The sequence below is a fragment of the Brassica napus genome, chromosome C2, assembly GCF_020379485.1.
Source record: "Brassica napus cultivar Da-Ae chromosome C2, Da-Ae, whole genome shotgun sequence".
Classification (NCBI taxonomy): Eukaryota; Viridiplantae; Streptophyta; class Magnoliopsida; order Brassicales; family Brassicaceae; genus Brassica; species Brassica napus.
Window position 1 is genome coordinate 43,912,690 of NC_063445.1, and position 16,869 is coordinate 43,929,558.

The 16,869-nt window shown below is 36.6% G+C and overlaps 1 protein-coding gene and 1 long non-coding RNA gene across 12 annotated transcripts; both read left to right on the forward strand.

Moving 5' to 3' along the window:
* The first annotated feature begins 310 nt into the window (after nt 1–310).
* Nucleotides 311–16,642, forward strand: LOC106381706. 11 transcript variants are annotated; one of them, XM_048747875.1, is made up of 7 exons: nt 4,002–4,277; nt 4,535–4,551; nt 4,681–4,792; nt 4,926–5,007; nt 15,622–15,749; nt 15,864–15,945; nt 16,048–16,642. In XM_048747875.1, exons 4-7 carry the CDS (start codon nt 4,973–4,975, stop codon nt 16,094–16,096), a joined length of 294 nt encoding a protein of 97 aa, XP_048603832.1. In that variant the 5' UTR covers nt 4,002–4,277; nt 4,535–4,551; nt 4,681–4,792; nt 4,926–4,972; the 3' UTR covers nt 16,097–16,642. The 11 variants fall into 11 exon arrangements, 8 of the variants coding, with proteins under 8 accessions (XP_048603826.1, XP_048603825.1, XP_048603832.1 ...); XM_048747874.1 differs by lacking the exon at nt 4,681–4,792 and having other exon boundaries at nt 4,883–5,007; XM_048747871.1 differs by lacking the exon at nt 4,681–4,792 and having other exon boundaries at nt 4,004–4,277.
* Nucleotides 8,040–8,426, forward strand: LOC125581823. The gene is made up of 3 exons (XR_007319565.1): nt 8,040–8,088; nt 8,174–8,273; nt 8,365–8,426. It is a non-coding gene; the product is annotated as an uncharacterized LOC125581823 (long non-coding RNA).
* Nucleotides 16,643–16,869: the final 227 nt, after the last annotated feature.

The window sequence follows — 16,869 nt, forward strand, 5'->3', positions numbered from 1 at the left end:
TAATTTGGAACATAAATTTTTTTCTAAAACGATTTATATTAAAAAACGGAGGGAGTAATAGAATTTTCGGTACATTACTTTAAGACTGCCCCCGCCTTAGTCTTATCTTTATTCCGGTTTGCATTTTTAATTGTTTGTTCTCTGTTTAAATCATTTTAACGGTTAAATAATAATAATAATAATAATTTAACATTTGTGTCATCACTTTCCTGAATTCTTTTAAGCATTTCGATCACTAGGAGAATTATCTTATGGATCTCAGGAACTAACCAAGTTCACAAAAATGAATGTATCAGCCAAGCAAAAGATAAACAAGGACATGAGCTACAATGCAGATGATATAATTGCTGGTAATGATACAATTGATGCAAACCGTTCAAGATATTATTCTTTGAAACGACAAAAGAACACAACAAAAGCAAACGGAAGAAACTAATGTTGCTGCCGGTTATTAGAGGATCACTTGCCTATAACCAGTTTAGCTCTAGCATCTCCTTGGTTGATCTGGAACTGATCTCCTAGTCCAAAATGAGTCATCAACAGCCCCACAAAGCTGATGGGTTCTCCACCTTTGCTTAGCTGAGCTGTGTGTTCTATAGCGCCACACTTAGTTGCTGCATAACAAAGCAACTCAGCCCACACTTTGCTCACTACTTCCCACATGTATGCCTCTCCCTTGGCTTTCTTCAAGCCATCCTTTAACTCTGGAAGCTCTTTTAAACCCTTAAGCTCTTTGGCCAACATGCTCCCTTCAAACAGCACCGACTTGCTCCTATCACCTTTCACGTCAATAGGTTCAGCTTTAGCCGGAGCCGTCACATATAAAATCGCCTCACTAGCCTTTTTATGTCTCTGGATTCGATATGCCTTTTCTTGAAAAACCTCTTAGCCTCCTCGCATGTATCTCTGAATCTTATCTTTCCAATACCCACAACAGCTAACATCAAAGTAGGTTGCATCATCATGAGGTACATCATGTAGTCCGAAAGAATTTTACTAAACTCATGATGCGGTTCATGCGGTTCGGTTTTAACAGTTATAAAAACGTATCGATATATGGTATATGTAAAGATTTTTGTTAGTGTTAACTGCGGTGCGGGGCAGAACGGTTATAAACATTCGAATCCTTAGGATTTAATGTTTTCTTGACGACGTTAAAAATATTTTTTTTGTAAATACTACTATTTTTTATTTATTTTTTTACCGTTTAATTTTAAAAAGATAATATAATTTGATAATATATATATATATATTTTTTAATATATCGAATATGAAATAACATAATTTTATTGATTGATGAACTTAGAGGTTTACACTAAGGGTGAATCTAAAAATAAGTCATAAATAAATAAGAGGGTAAAGTTGGTCATTTTGTAGTTGAAGTATTGAACATATTGAATGTATTTTTTTTCCTCGGCGACTTTTTGTGCCAATACTGTTCGAGGACTTCAAAATGTCGGTCTTTAATTAATTACCTTTAGAAACCATGAGATATATTCACACTGATATCAACGTACGGGTGGGGTAGAGGGAGAAAATTCCACTCAAAGCTACCCCGCGTGGACTCCAGAGTGTATCCATTTATCTGTTAGATAATAGGTTGTGTTATCTTTGGTTTACGAGATTAGCTGGCTCTGAGACTATCCACAATGATAAAACAATTCAATATACTCAGGTTTTCTTTTTAACATTTCACATTATTTTTCACAAAATTATTCAATATTCAATTCATTTTCAACTTCTACTATAATTTTATTTAATAAAATTCAACATGCTACTCCACTATTTCTAATTCGTCTTCTTTTTATATTTTATAATTCAATAATTATATCTTATATAATAATTTTAATTATAATTAACTTAAATAATTTAAATAAGATATTTTTTAATATTTTTTATTATTAACTTTTTTAAAAAATATATAAAAAGTAATATTATTAAAACAAATAAAATTACAAGATTTAAATACACACAATATAACACACAAAACAATAAATTAAAAACACACAACTTATTTGGTACAAAAAACTCAAATAAAAACACACAACTTATTTGTTACAATAAATACAATCATAAACAACAAATTAAAATTTTGTGTTTATTTATTGAGACAGCCATTGGAAGCCTCTGGGAAGAAACCTGAGGTTAGTCAAATACTGTTTATATCGTCTTTTTTTTATGTTTTTTATTTGGTTTTACATTTTGCAAAAACATTTATTTTTCATGATATTTTTAAAATTGTATTATTCCTGCTTCTTGTTTTCGTTCTTTATACTAATTTGTCATTTCGGAAAATGTTAAAACACTGATTTAAACAAAATTCCTACTGGTTGGTCTCCTGAGGTTGAAAGGTGGGTAAAGTTAAAAAAAAAGATGTCGTCGGAAAAGAGATATATTTTATATTTATTTAAACTATATTTATCATACCTAGATATTTCTATCAATATGTTTGGATCCTTGTGTAAATTTTCTTCCTGTTTTCTTTTTTATATTTCGTTAACGAATCTCTAATCAGTATATGAGCTGTTGACAAAAAAATATATAAAGTATTCCCTCTGTAATAATATAAGTGGTTTTTCAAGTTTTGGTACGTGTATTAAAAAAATACAAATTTGTATATAATTTATTTTAGTTACATAAAAAACATTAAATAAAATTAACTCAATCAATACGAAAAAAGAATATTTTGTAAATGATCACAAAATTAAAATGGTATTAAATTTTATCTAGAATAGTGATATCATTAGTTATTTGACAACAATTTTTTTTTTCCTTTAAACACCAATTATTGTGATAATGGATGGAGTATAAGCCTGCCTTGTAAATTAAATTGAAATGAGAACACTTATTCGTTTTGAGACAAAAAAAATCTGCCCATGTGAGAAGTAATCACACCCTCTATATTTATAATTTAACTAGTTTCTACTCTTTGATTTTAAAGCGTGATACGTTTTACATAATTTATTTTATTAATTTTAAATAATTATTTTATCTTTAAACATATTTGTAAACTAATATTTTTCTGATAAAATATTTTTTATTTAATTTAAAAACATTGGATTTTAAAATGTAATAAACTCAATTTATATTTTAAAACAAAAACTGAGTCAATATTTACTTAGGTGTATAAATTTCAATAATTATTATAAACCTAATTTTGTTTATTATAAACCTAATTAGTTATTTAAAAAATAAAATAAAAATATCTATAAAACTTGGCTATAATAAAAATAAGAAATATTAAAAATTTAAATTATATATTTAATGTTACAATATTAAGTGTGATAGTGTTTTTATTAATTTTCTACAATCCGTAAATAATGACTAAACTAATTCTAATGAAATGTAAAATGGTGAATAAGATAAATTGTAAATGACACATAAAAATAAGATTTATTCCTGTATTATGTTTCAATTTAATTTTAATAAGTTATAAATTCAAAAAAAATTAATATCATATTTTTGTTTATTTATTTGTTTCAAAAGTTGGTATAAATGATCAAATTTAAAAGACAACCGTTGAAAAAAAAAAGTTAAAAAACAACCAGAAACAACTCTGAATGGTAATTGCGGTTTAAACGGGTGGGACAAACGGTTTAACTGCGGTGCGGTTTTAACAGTTATAAACATATAGATATATGGTATATGCAGAGATTTTTGTTAGTTTTGTTAGTGTTAACTTCGGTACGGACCTGGGCGGTTTCAAACATTCGAATGTTGTGCACGAAAAAAAGAAACAAAATATGTTAATATGAAATTCCATAATTTCTAATGGACCCCTACTTGGAAGCAATTATTACAATATCAGCCAGTGACTTTAATTCCAAATAAGAACAAATATTACCAGGACAGCTGGAGCATTATTGCTTGAGCAGGATGTATTATTTTAAAAAGTTACATATATAAATAATGGTAAAATATCTTGACAGAAAAAAATAATCGATTATATAATAGGAGAATTTCTCTCTTTCTGAGTCGACACGTCGACAGTGGATCCAACGTTTTTTTTTTTACGCTGACGAGTGGGCTTTGTCTGGGGTTAATCACATTTATATAAATTTGTTTTTGTTTGGACTTTTTTTGATAGATAATTTGTTTGGCATGTTACCTTCTTACACCAGCTAGGGTTTCATTCCTCTCAAAGATTGTTATGCGACAAAGGAGCGCTTTCTCATCCAATGAATTCAATTTTGAAACTCATCTCTTCGACTCCTCCGAACACGTTCGATGCCGCTGAAACGATTTCACTTTCTATAACCCTTCTCCAGGCTCCATTATACTACCTCCGTTCTCGAAATTAAGATATTTTAGATTTTTTTCTTGTTCCACAAAGATAGATTTTCTATATTGTTAAAGTATTTTTTATACTTTTGAGGAACACTAATTGAAAATATTTGAATTGATTAAATTTCATTTGTGGAAAGTTATTGGAAAGTGTATAATAAAGTAAAAAATAAATTAAATTATAAATATTTATTAAATTCTTAATAAGCTTGCATACTCTAAAAAATTTTACTTTCAGGAACAAAGGGACTATAAAGGTCTTCTAAGGTTAGCTCTCATTTGCCTCTTACTTTGTCTCCTCTATTTTTTTCCCTTTGTTTGACTCTGAAACCTCTGTTCCCAAAATGGCTTCATCGTCGTCGTCGCCCACTCTACTTTCAACTCTCTTTGCCTCAGAAGAACTTCTCAGTTCGTTGTTGTTGTTGGTCGTCTCATCCGTTGGGATTCCTGAAACATCAAGAAGAATGGAGAGTTCATGGGGATCACGATTCTCCTCCTCGATGAATTGGTGCTGACTGTTTAGAATCTATTTAGTAGCTTTTCGTTTCTTTATTTATGAAAAAGTTCAAATATATGATCTTCTTTTGTTTTCCTGCAGGACTCGGTCATTCATTCCCGCTAACATATTTTTCAACTCGCAGATGTTGCAGGTGAAATACACTCCGTCCAGGGGCTGATCTCAGGAACAATGCAGCAAATTGTGGTTCGCCTCTTAATCGAACCGTAAGCAATATTTTACTTTCTTTTAAACTCTCTTTATGCTCTCAAGTTGTGAAGCAACTTAGTAAAGCTTTAGACTTTGTTGTTTAGGTTAGCTTTTCACTACAAGAAAACAACGATATTATGACGGACATTCCGACGGAAAATGAAATCCTCGGAATATCCCGAGGAAACACAAAATTTGGTTTCCTCGGAATAAACCGACGGAATTCCGAGGAACTATCAATCCGTCGGAATATTCCGAGGAAATTCCGAGGAAATATATTTTCCTCGGAAAAACCCGATGAATTCCGAGGAAATATTAGAGCCGTTGGAGAGCCGTTTGAGGATTTTACATAATTCCGAGGAAATTCCGACGGACTAGCCGTTGGCGTCGGAATTCCGTCGGAATTTCCTCGGTTTGTCGGCAGGATTTAACCTATAAATACAAGCTCCTCTTCCTCTTCATTCACTCCATATCTTCATCCTCGCTCTTACTCTATTTACACACGAATTTGATTCATAAAAATATGTCTTCTTCAAATTATTTTCGTTCTTGGATCGATCGACCTCATTTGGATCCGAACACGAGATTGCTTACGGAAGAATACCAACGAGGTATAACCGAATTCATGGGGTTAGTTCACCGACAACCGGAAGCAAAAACAGGTAAGTTAAGATGTCCTTGCTCTAATTGTAAAAATAGAAAGGTTATTAAAGAGTGGGATGTTTGGACTCATCTATATTTGAGTGGGTTTACACGAAGTTACAAAATTTGGTATCATCATGGGGAAACTGATTATGAACATGGTAGTACTAGCGAACCTCAGCCAGCGGTTAGATTAGAAGAACCAATTAGAACGGATGTAGATTATGGTGTAGGTACTGAGCAGATGGTAAATGATCATTTTAGAGGGGAAGATTTACCCAATGCACAAGCTAGGAGATTTTATGATATGTTGGATGCTGGAAAGCAACCATTGTACGAAGGTTGCAGAGATGGTCATTCAGCTTTATCATCTGCTACAAGATTGATGGGCATTAAAACAGATTATAATTTGGCTGAAGACTGTGTGGATGCGATTGCTGATTTTGTAAAAGGTATTCTACCCGAGGATAATGTAGCTCCTGGTTCATACTACGAGGTTCAGAAACTCGTAGCTGGTCTTGGTTTATCGTATCAAGTAATAGATGTATGCAGCGACAACTGCATGATTTATTGGAGGGCGGATGAACAGCGGGTTACATGCAAATTTTGTGGGAAGCCTCGTTATAAAGATACGAGTGGAAGAGTTCCAGTGCCATATAAAAGGATGTGGTATTTGCCTTTGACGGAAAGGTTGCAGAGGTTGTATATGTCTGAACGCACAGCGCAACCAATGAGATGGCATGCGGAGCACTCAACAGATGGTGAGATCAGACATCCTTCAGATGCAAAAGCGTGGAAGCATTTCCAATCAAAGTATCCCGACTTTGCGTATGAGAGAAGAAATGTCTACCTTGGATTATGTACTGATGGTTTCAGTCCGTTTGGCAAGAGTGGAAGACAGTATTCTCTATGGCCCGTCATTCTTACACCATACAACCTACCCCCAAACTTGTGCTTGCGACGAGAGTTTTTGTTTCTCTCGATTCTCGTTCCCGGACCAGAGCATCCTAAGAGATCACTTGATGTGTTTCTTCAGCCACTAATATATGAGTTGCAACAACTATGGGCTCAAGGTGCTGAAACATACGATGTTTCGTGTAAAGAAAACTTTCAAATGCGGGCAGTACTAATGTGGACAATAAGTGATTTTCCAGCATATGGTATGTTGTCTGGATGGACAACGCATGGAAGGCTATCATGTCCATATTGTCAAGATAACACTGATGCTTTCCAACTAAAACACGGAAGGAAAACGTGTTGGTTTGACTGTCACAGGAGATTCCTACCACCTGATCATCCATATCGTAGGAGTAGGAATTTGTTTACGAAGAACAAGAGGGTGTTTGACAGTCCACCTCCGGAAATTTGTGGGAAAGATTTGAAGATACAACTAAGAGATTTTGGTGCAGAAAGGACGCCAGACGTCGGTGGACATGAGCGTTTTCCGGTAGATGCTGTTGGAGAACTACATAACTGGCACAAAAAAGTATTTTCTGGGATTTGCCATACTGGGAGGAACAACTGCTAAGGCATAATTTAGATGTCATGCATATTGAGAAGAACTTTTTTGACAATCTCATGAACACGATCCTTAATGTTCAAGGTAAAACAAAAGATAATTTGAAGTCAAGACTGGATTTAGTCGATATATGCGCTCGTTCAGAACTTCATGTTGATGAGAATGGTAGGGCTCCTTTTCCCATATACCGACTTGATGCAGAGGGAAAAGATGCGTTCTTTGATTGGATTTCAAACGATGTGGAATTTCCAGACGGTTACGCATCTAATTTGCGTAACTGTATCGACAGAAAGGAAGGAAAGTTTACTGGCTTGAAAAGCCACGATTGCCATGTAATGATGCAGCGCCTCCTTCCGTTTGCCTTCAAGGAACTATTACCACGAAATGTTCATGAAGCAATTGCAGGGATAAGTGGTTTCTTCCGCGATTTATGCACGAGATCAGTGACTCTTGAAGGTATTGAAAATTTGAAGACTAACATAGCCGTGATTCAGTGCAACCTTGAGAAGATATTTCCTCCTTCATTTTTTGATGTTATGGAGCATCTTGTTATTCACCTGGCAAGAGAATTGGAACTTGGTGGTCCTGTGCAGTATAGATGGATGTATCTGTATGAGCGGTATATGTTCCATTTGAAGAAGATGGTGAAAAATTTAAGTAGGGTGGAAGGTTCTATAGTCGCACAGATGATCAATGAAGAAACTTCAAACTTTGCCGAGTACTACTTTCCAGCAGAAGTTCAGACCAAAAACAGAAGACCTGCTCGGCATGATGATAGAGGCGAACGGGCAACATATCATGTTACGGTTCCAGACATTTTCACAGACGTTGGGCGACTTAGCGGAAAACCAAAGGACCGTCGACTTACTGAGCAGGAGCGCAGTCATTTGCAAACATATTTGCTCACCAACTGCGAAGATGTTCTTCAATATGAGAGGTAAATAAATTAGCTTACAAATTTTTATTTTAACAAGTTGAAATTTAAATCTTAATTAATTACATTATTGTCATCATATGTACAGGATTTTCATGGCAGAAAAGCGGTTCGAATATAGATACGCCACAGAGGACGAACTAGAAGAAATGAAGCAGAGAGATTTTGCTAGATGGATGTTTATTTATGTGAGTGCTTTAAACAAATTAAAATATCATTTATCACATATTTATACTAATTCACATTTATTGATATAACATATATATGTGCTATTAATAGGTGTCTGCTGGTTTGGCCAGAGGTGAAACATTTGACGATTGGATACGCGAGATGGTCGTTGGACCAAACTTTGTTGTGAAGTCATATCCGAGATTTTGTACTCGAGGATATGCATTCACAACTCAGAAGAGGAGACGTTCGAGTACGACTTATGATGCTGGCGTTTGTTCTGCATCAGGAGATGATGTATACTACGGACACATACATGAGATTTTGGAAATCAAGTATTTGGGCATGGTTGGATTGCGCTGTACTGTTTTCTATTGTGATTGGCACGACAACACTCCAGATCGAGGTGTGAGAACAGATGCATTTGGTGTTACATCAGTAAATTCGAGGCGAAAGCTGCAATATTATGATCCTTTCATTCTTGCTTCTCAGGCCGATCAGGTAATTAAATGTTAATTATTCAGAATGATTCATCATCATGTGTATTAATTTATAATTTTTCTAAATGTTACAGGTTTGTTATATCAAGTACCCCCGGGTAAGGAACAGAGATGATCCATGGGTTACTGTTACAAGACTCAACCCGAGAGGCCGAGTTCAGGGAAGTTCTGAGCTGGAAGACCCACTACAACCAAGCACATCCGGCAACTTAAGTGCAGCAGAAGATTTAGCTGGAGTTGGTCTTGTAGTCGATTTAACCGACTTCGGAGAGGAAGCCGTCGTTCACGTAGAGGATGAACCAGTGATTGGAGAGTTTCACCAAGATCCAGATTCAGATTCATCTAGTGATGATGACTCGGAAACAGAATACCATTGATTTTTTTTTTTTTTTTTTAAAGAAATACCGAGGAAATTCCGAGGAACACTTGATATAACCTCTTTCCTCGGACATATAAGTTATTTGGTTTATCTAGCAAGGCAAAGCTGAATACGAATTAAAAACTACTCAAAACACAACCAAATAAAACGAAGAAACCATGTAAAAGATATAGGAACTCATAATTAAGAAAAAAAATAAAATAAAAAACTAAGTTCAAAATTAAGTTCAAAATTAACCGAAAAAAAACATAGCTCCTACTCCTCGTCTCCTGCTCCAGATGTTCCTGCATCTTTGGCTCTCTTAGACCTCTTTCTTACCCTGTGTGTACCACTCGAACCCGAACCAGAGCTGGATGGAGAGTTGTCCCGATGAACTACATCATCCTTTTGGCAACGACACGGCCTGATACGTGAAATGGCAGCCCAGATCTTGTGTAGCATGTCGTTGTTTGTCTTTATGCTCTGATCTCTCCAATGTTGTTGCTGGCGCGAAGTGGCGTTCGGTGGAAGCTCTTGCAGCTTGTACTGGCTGGAGTCTGATGGGAGTAGCTGATGGGGTTGTGAATCATCTGGAATGGCTTGTGCAGCCTCATCTTCTCCTTCTTCATCATCCACGGCCTTGCCTTTGGTCTGATATTTTGGCGTGAAGAAGGATGGCTTGTCTACTAGTGCGGTAGCAGGGGGTAGGAACTCAACTGCAGCGTCTGAAAGTAGAGCAGTCAGGCCGATCTGAGGCAGGTGGCAGTAGAGTGTTTTCTTCGCTCGGTCCTGGAATACGTAGACGTAAGGACCATCCCGATGGATCCTCGAGTGGGGACCAGCTATGAACTCTTTACTTACTAGATTTTTGACATCCAGGTAGTTCCAAGCAATTTTGTTCGATCTGTCCAGTGCTACCTGATGGTTCTCGCAGTCTACACCCACATGTGTAAGGATCCGAGTAATCACTGCACCAAATCCACATGCACGGCTCTTGGATTTGGTTACTTTCCCCTTGTATCCTGCTAAGTTTGCGGCCAGCACCGCTCCCAGGTTGAAGGCAGTAGCAGGTGGGAATGTAGAGTTTCCAAATGCCGGTAGCAAATGCCTCACACCTTGGTACAGGAGGCACAACTCCCATTGCGTGACTGATGCGGCTGTGGTTGTCCCGTATAGCAATGAGCCAATGAGGCGTGTGGCATATCTCAGTACTGGGCTCCGGATAAGTGACTCCTTTGCCTGAGAAGATCTATAAACCCCTGTGCCAATCGTTTCCCAGAAGTTCAACAGCTCTGAAGTCCAATAAAGACCAGATGTTCTCTCCCCTGCACTCAATCCAAATAATCCGCAGAGGTCTGTGAAAGATACCTCAAAGTATTTTTTCTGCACTACGAATGCCAAAAAACCTTCCTGATGGCTATCATCGGGATGGCTGACGTATGCGGATGCTATGAACTGGCGTACCAACTCCGGATAAGTGGGTTCGCTGAGGTTGCATAGTTGGCCTAGACCCATGTTCTGGAACAGCCCTTCAATGTCTGATTTGATTCCCAATATTGTCATCGTCTCAGGACATGCTAGTTGTGTAGCCGGAACGGCTACCTTCTTCATGTTGTTGTAGTGGGTGGTATCAGACTTATCCCAGTTCTTTGGCTTTTGCTTCTCTCGCTGAGACGAGCCCTCTTCTTGTGTGTTCTTCTTTGCTGATGTTTTCGGACGGTTCATTCTCTACAAAATAGAATCTTTGAAACAAGTGAGTATGCAGTATATGTTTTGATAAAAAACAAGCGAGTTGTGATAAACAAAAACCAAATTGAAAAAAATTCTCAATCCCTAAATCATCTCAAATCCGGTTCCAAACTCGTTGATCACAGACAATTGTGTTCTATCTGGTGTTTAAACATCTGTTTCATACTTATTTGATCAAGGAATCAACACGGAAATAAGAAATTCACAAAACCCAAAAAATTGCTCAAGAACACGATTTGAGAATGTGGAGATTCGCGGAGTATACCTGTCTTAGGGTGAAAACGAGTGTAGGAATCAGGTAGAGCTCGAAAAATCAAGGGGAATAGAGCCCAAAATTGTTCAAATCGGATGATTATAGAGAGAGAAAAAGGGGGTCGAATTATAGGGGAAATCGGAAGGGATGAGAGTTCTGAGGTTTAGATCCAAAAAGTTCGGGTTTTGCCTTATAATTCTGTTCGCACACGCATCGATCGATGCGTTTTGTTATATAAACGCATCGATCGATCGGTTTATAACAAAAGATACAAGATTTTCCGAGGATATTCCGAGGAAGGCTTCAGATTTTGTTCGATCGATCGATCGTATAATCCAATCGATCGATCACATTCTTACGTCTTTCGTCCATCTGGTGATCGATCGATGCGATTTTTTACACAAACGCATCGATCGCTCCGTTTTCCGAGGATATTCCGAGGAAGGTTTGAGATTTTGTTCAATCGATCGATTATATAATCTGATCGATCGATCACATTCTTACGGCTTTCGTCCATCTGGTGATCGATCGATGTGTTTTTTACACAAACGCATCGATCGATCCGTTTTCCGAGGATATTCCGAGGAAGGTTTGAGATTTTGTTCAATCGATCGATTATATAATCTGATCGATCGATCACATTCTTACGGCTTTCGTCCATCTGGTGATCGATCGATGTGTTTTTTTTCAAAAACACATCGAGCGATTCGTTTATAAAAAAACGTACAAGATTGAAACCCCAAACACTAGTTCCTCGGAATTTCCTCGGAATATTCCGACGGAATTACGAGGAAGAAAAGGGTTTCCTCGGAATTCCCTCGGAATAGTCTGAGGAAATTCCGAGGAAATAGGGGTTTTAAACCGAAAACAACGTTTTGCGGTTTGAATAACACCTATATAACCCTTATTAAGTGTCTTACGTTAATTATGAAGTCTAAAATTTGTTCCTTACCCCTTAATTAACACTTTTCCGATTGTATGAACGAAATCCCACAACATAAGAGAAACACTTATACGTTTTAATGAACGGTATAGGGAATACTTTCAATTAGTTTTGAAATTTGTTATTTCATGGTTTATGCTAATCTATACAAAGAATCCTCAATGGTATACATTACAATTGTTTAAGAAATGAAAAACCCCAAAAAAAATTGATGTTTTGAAACCCCAAACACTTGTTCCTCGGTATTTCCTCGGAATATTCCGAGGAAATTCCGACGGATACTTTACTATCCGTCGGAATTTCCTCGGCATATATTTTCATTTTACCGGGCAAATATTTCGCGAAAATTGAAATTAGAATTCCGACGGAATTCCGACGGAAAATGTCCGTCGGACCCTAGGTTTTATAACCACGAGCCACTTCTTCTTCCCCATTTCTCTCTTCTTCCTCTGCGCGATTCCTCTCTTTTTTCTCCGGCGATTTCCCCCTGAAATCCGACGATATCTCCGGCGATCTCCCCCTTTTCTTACACAAATCATGTAAGGACCCTATCCCACTCTCTTAGGTTCTATTTGTTAGGTTTTTGTGGAGTTTTGATAGATTTTTGTTAAGGTGATTGGTTAGGATTGTGATTTTTGGTTGTATAATAGGTTTAGAATTGTGATTTGGTTGAATAATTTGTTTTGTTGAATTGATTTATAATTTTTTTATAATTTTTTTATATTTTTTTGTATTTAGAAAATCGATTTTAGTATATAAAATGGATTTTTGTATTTTACAAAACGATTTTTCTATATAAATTCGATTTTTTGGATTTTACAAAATCTTTTTTGTATATAAATTCGATTTTTTGGATTTTACAAAACATTTTTTAATATCTATACAACTTTTTTTGTGATTAAAAACTATTATTTGGGATTTAAAAATATTTTTAATATATATATATATATATTATTAAAACTATTTTTTGTAATTATTGAACTATTTTTTATTTATTAAAACTATTTTATTTATTAGAACTATTTTTATATATTTATTAAATATTTTTAATATCTATAAATCTTTTTTTGTGATTAAATTATTTGAGACTTTTTTTTTAAAAAAATAATTTATATATTTCTGTATTTATTAAATATATTTTTTTAATTTACATGTCTCATGATGATCAGATCCGGCCTCGACAGCGTCGTGGTCGTGGTGGTACGGGGAGCCAGTCTCGGGATTCCACCCATTTTCAGGATTCCCCTTCGCCCCACAGCTCCTACCATACATCTCCCTCTGCTGCACCCGCTCCTGCTCCTCTCGCTCCCGCTGCTGCACCCGCTCCTCCTCCTCCGGGTCCTCCAGGAGTGATGAGTGTTGCAGAGTTGGTTCAACAGCCCGGTCGTGACCATCTTCCGTATCTCACTCCGTATCCACATGGACATGGTCAAACATGGTAATTAAACACTTTTTTTCTTTAAATTTTGATTCATTATTAACCGTTTGTTCTTTTTATTAGGTTCAACTGATCCGGGAACGAGATCAGCGCATGGATCAACCGTATGATGTACTCGGCCCTCGACAAGGGACATCCGACTTTCACTCACTTCCCTACCGAAAAGCAGGTTCTGTGGTTTCGTCAGTTTGCGGTAAGTATTCTAATTTTTTACTTATATTTTTAATCTTTAATATAAATTTTTTACTAATTGTGTTTTTTTTTTCAGCAAGAGTTCAACTGGAATTCCGATGAGACGCTCTTTATCTATCACCACTTCGTCCATAAAGTTATGGACAACTATGGGAAGCAGATCCACGAGTGGAAGAAAAAATGGGAAATCAATAAGATTCGATTTAATTTATGAAACAATTTTTTAATTTATTAAACTATTTTTAAATTTAATAAACTTTTTTTTTTTTTATTAAAAGGTACCAAAGTCGATGAACGACACGGTCTGGAAGGAGTTGTGTGCGCATTGGGATAAGGAAGAGACGAAAGAAACTTATTCCACCAACTCCACCAACCGCAGGAGCGACCGTAAAGGGAAGGGCATCTACAAGCATAACTTGGGTGCTCAATCTATTGCCACTCTGGGAGATCGCATGGTAAGTTCAAACGTTTTTTCTTCAATTATTTGAGTTTCAGAATTTTAATTTATTGTGCATTTCTTCTAATTTCTAATGTTTCTTTAATTTATGTTTTTTTCAAGGCGGAAGAAAATGATGGCGACCCGGTTGATGATCTCGCCCTAATGAGGAGGGCGTATACCAACAAGAAGACCGGCCAGATTGATGACGGTCTTGTGAGGGACGTGGTCGACCTGGTCCAAACTCAGGTGGTAGACGAAGTGTCTCAGCTTCAAACCGAGGATGACGCTTCGACGGCTTCGACCAACTTGTCTCGGTTTCGAATCAACGAAATCGTTGAATCCGTAAGTTCTTTTTTTTTAAAGTTCAATTCATTTATTTTTTGGTTTAAATTTGTAAATTTGGCTATTTTCTATTCAGTCGGTTCCAAAGAAGAAGGGACGTTTGGTCGGTTTGGGTCGTCGCACCCGGTCGGTTCCTCCTTCTTCTGCACCACCGCCCTTTGTTGATCCAGAAGTACTTACGGCTCAGTTGAAGGACAAAGATGATCGTATATCTTTGTTGGAGACCCAGATGGCGGCTCAACAGGCGGGCTATGAGGCACAGAGGAGGCTGAACCAGCAAATGATGGAGATGATGCAGAGGATGTACCCGAACGAGGTGTTCCCAGACGTGCCAGACCCGTAGATTATTATTATTTTTTCCAAAAACTCGGAATGTTTTATTTTTATTTGTGAAACTTTGAATATTAATTAATATGATTTCAATTTTAATTTTAATTTCATATTTTCGAATTTAAATTTCAAAAATTTTATTTTTTAAAAAAAATTAATATTTTTTACATTCCGAGGAAATTATTTATATTTTTTACGCGATCGATCGATGCGTTTTTGGACATAAATCCATCGATCGATCTGTTTACAAAAAAAACGTTCGGAATATACCGAGGGACATGTTCTTCAGAATATACCGAGGAACTGTTCCCTCGGAATATTCCGAGGAACGTGTTCCTCGGAATATTCCGAGGAAGATGTCCCTCGGTATATTCCGAGGGAACAGTTCCGTCGGTATATTCCTATCGATCGATGTATATATGTCCAAAACGCATCGATCGATGAACGTCCGAGGAAATATCCCGACGAAGTTCTCCCTCGGTATATTCCGAGGACATTTCCGACAAAATAATGGTCCTCGGAATTTCCTCGGAAATTTGTTTTCTCGGAATTCCGTCGGAAAATTCCGAGGGATTTCCGAGGAAAGAAGAAATTCTGAGGAATTATTTCCGACGACTTGTTTCGTCGGTATGTCGTCGGAATAACGGTATTCCGACGAAATTCCGACGAAATTCCGACGATTTTTTCCCTCAGAATCCTTGCTGTTTTCTTGTAGTGTTTCCCTTTGAAATGAGTCGACTCTACTGCTTGATGGATGATTAGTTTATTGTTGTGTTTTGTTTTTCTTATGAGTTGCAACTGTCTACTTATTGTTTCCCCAACAGGGATGTAACTGTCTACTTGTCTTTGTGGGACGAGGCTACATCAACCTTTAGTGGTCTCTTGAAAAGAGGGGATAAATCCCAGTCTGTGATGTTGGTGGTGACTACGGTTAATCCAAAACTATTTGGAGGTAAGGACCTTCTACTTTATGCTTCATGCCAAGCTGATCTCATACACGTTTACACCAAGAATCCCCTTACATGTTGATTTATCTCACAGTTTGTTTTTCTTTTCTTTAAACTAGGGAACCTATACTTAACCTCCACACCAGGGGATATGTTCGTTTTTGACACCAGCCTCTCTGAAATTACAAAGTTTGTCAGCAGGTAAGAAGTAAGAACATCATACTGAAGTAGTTACATATACATTATTAAATAACATTTCACTGGTAAGTATTATAACTTTTTAATACTGCTGACGTACTGCAGGCTGAAAACGGTGGAGAGGAAAATCTCCCAAGCTGCCTTGAAGAGCTAACTGAGAAGGAGTTTGTGTTCCAGATCCGTGTCACACCTTTAAACTTCACACCCAACCACCGTATTTTCACTGTCCCCACCATCACTGAAGATACCATCTTAGGGACCCATGGCAAGATTGTCCTATTTTACTTGTCGATATGTTTATTGTTTGGACCTTTTGTTTAAAGCTGACGTTCATGTATCTCACAAGCACTGTGAGAATATTCTTCCAAACAGTAAAGTTGACGTAGGATTGGAAGCATCACCTTCGGGCCGTCTGTTTTGGGTGAGAATGTCAGGGAGGAATGTGCTACAGCTGATCCTCCATAGATTTCAGCCGCTCAGAACAACTGCAAGCGCCGCCGTGCGTGAATGGAATGATCTATTCCTATCAGCCCGTCAACCGTTTTGTCTATGCATTTTAAAAAAAACTACTATTACTTTTGTTTTCCATGTTAAACTTTAGATATTTTTCCCTTGGATGTTTGTTTATGTTCGGATATTTAATTTTGATTTGTATTACTAATGAAATGTTGATGGGTTCTAATTGATACAAGATTTGGCACTGGTGTATTGTTTTACTTTATTATTTTTATATATACTTCCTAGGCCATGATCTTATAATCTTCTTAAAACAAATAATTAAAACCTCAGGGTTTCTGCTTTTTTAAACGACTTATATATACATGGTTACCTACTTACCTAAATAATAGTTGTTTTGAAGGCGTTGCCGTTGATGTTCAGCGCTGTTTTACGCAATACGTCTTCCGCAAAAAGGATAATTTTTTTAAA

Bases quoted from the DNA above. Each gene is read 5' to 3' on its own strand.
- LOC106381706 (XM_048747868.1), top strand. From the start codon at position 320: ATGAGCTACAATGCAGATGATATAATTGCTG. The intron at 5,008-15,621 runs GTAAGCAATATT...TTTCCCCAACAG, and splicing joins GTTCGCCTCTTAATCGAACC to GGATGTAACTGTCTACTTGT. The intron at 15,946-16,047 runs GTAAGAAGTAAG...GACGTACTGCAG, and splicing joins ATTACAAAGTTTGTCAGCAG to GCTGAAAACGGTGGAGAGGA.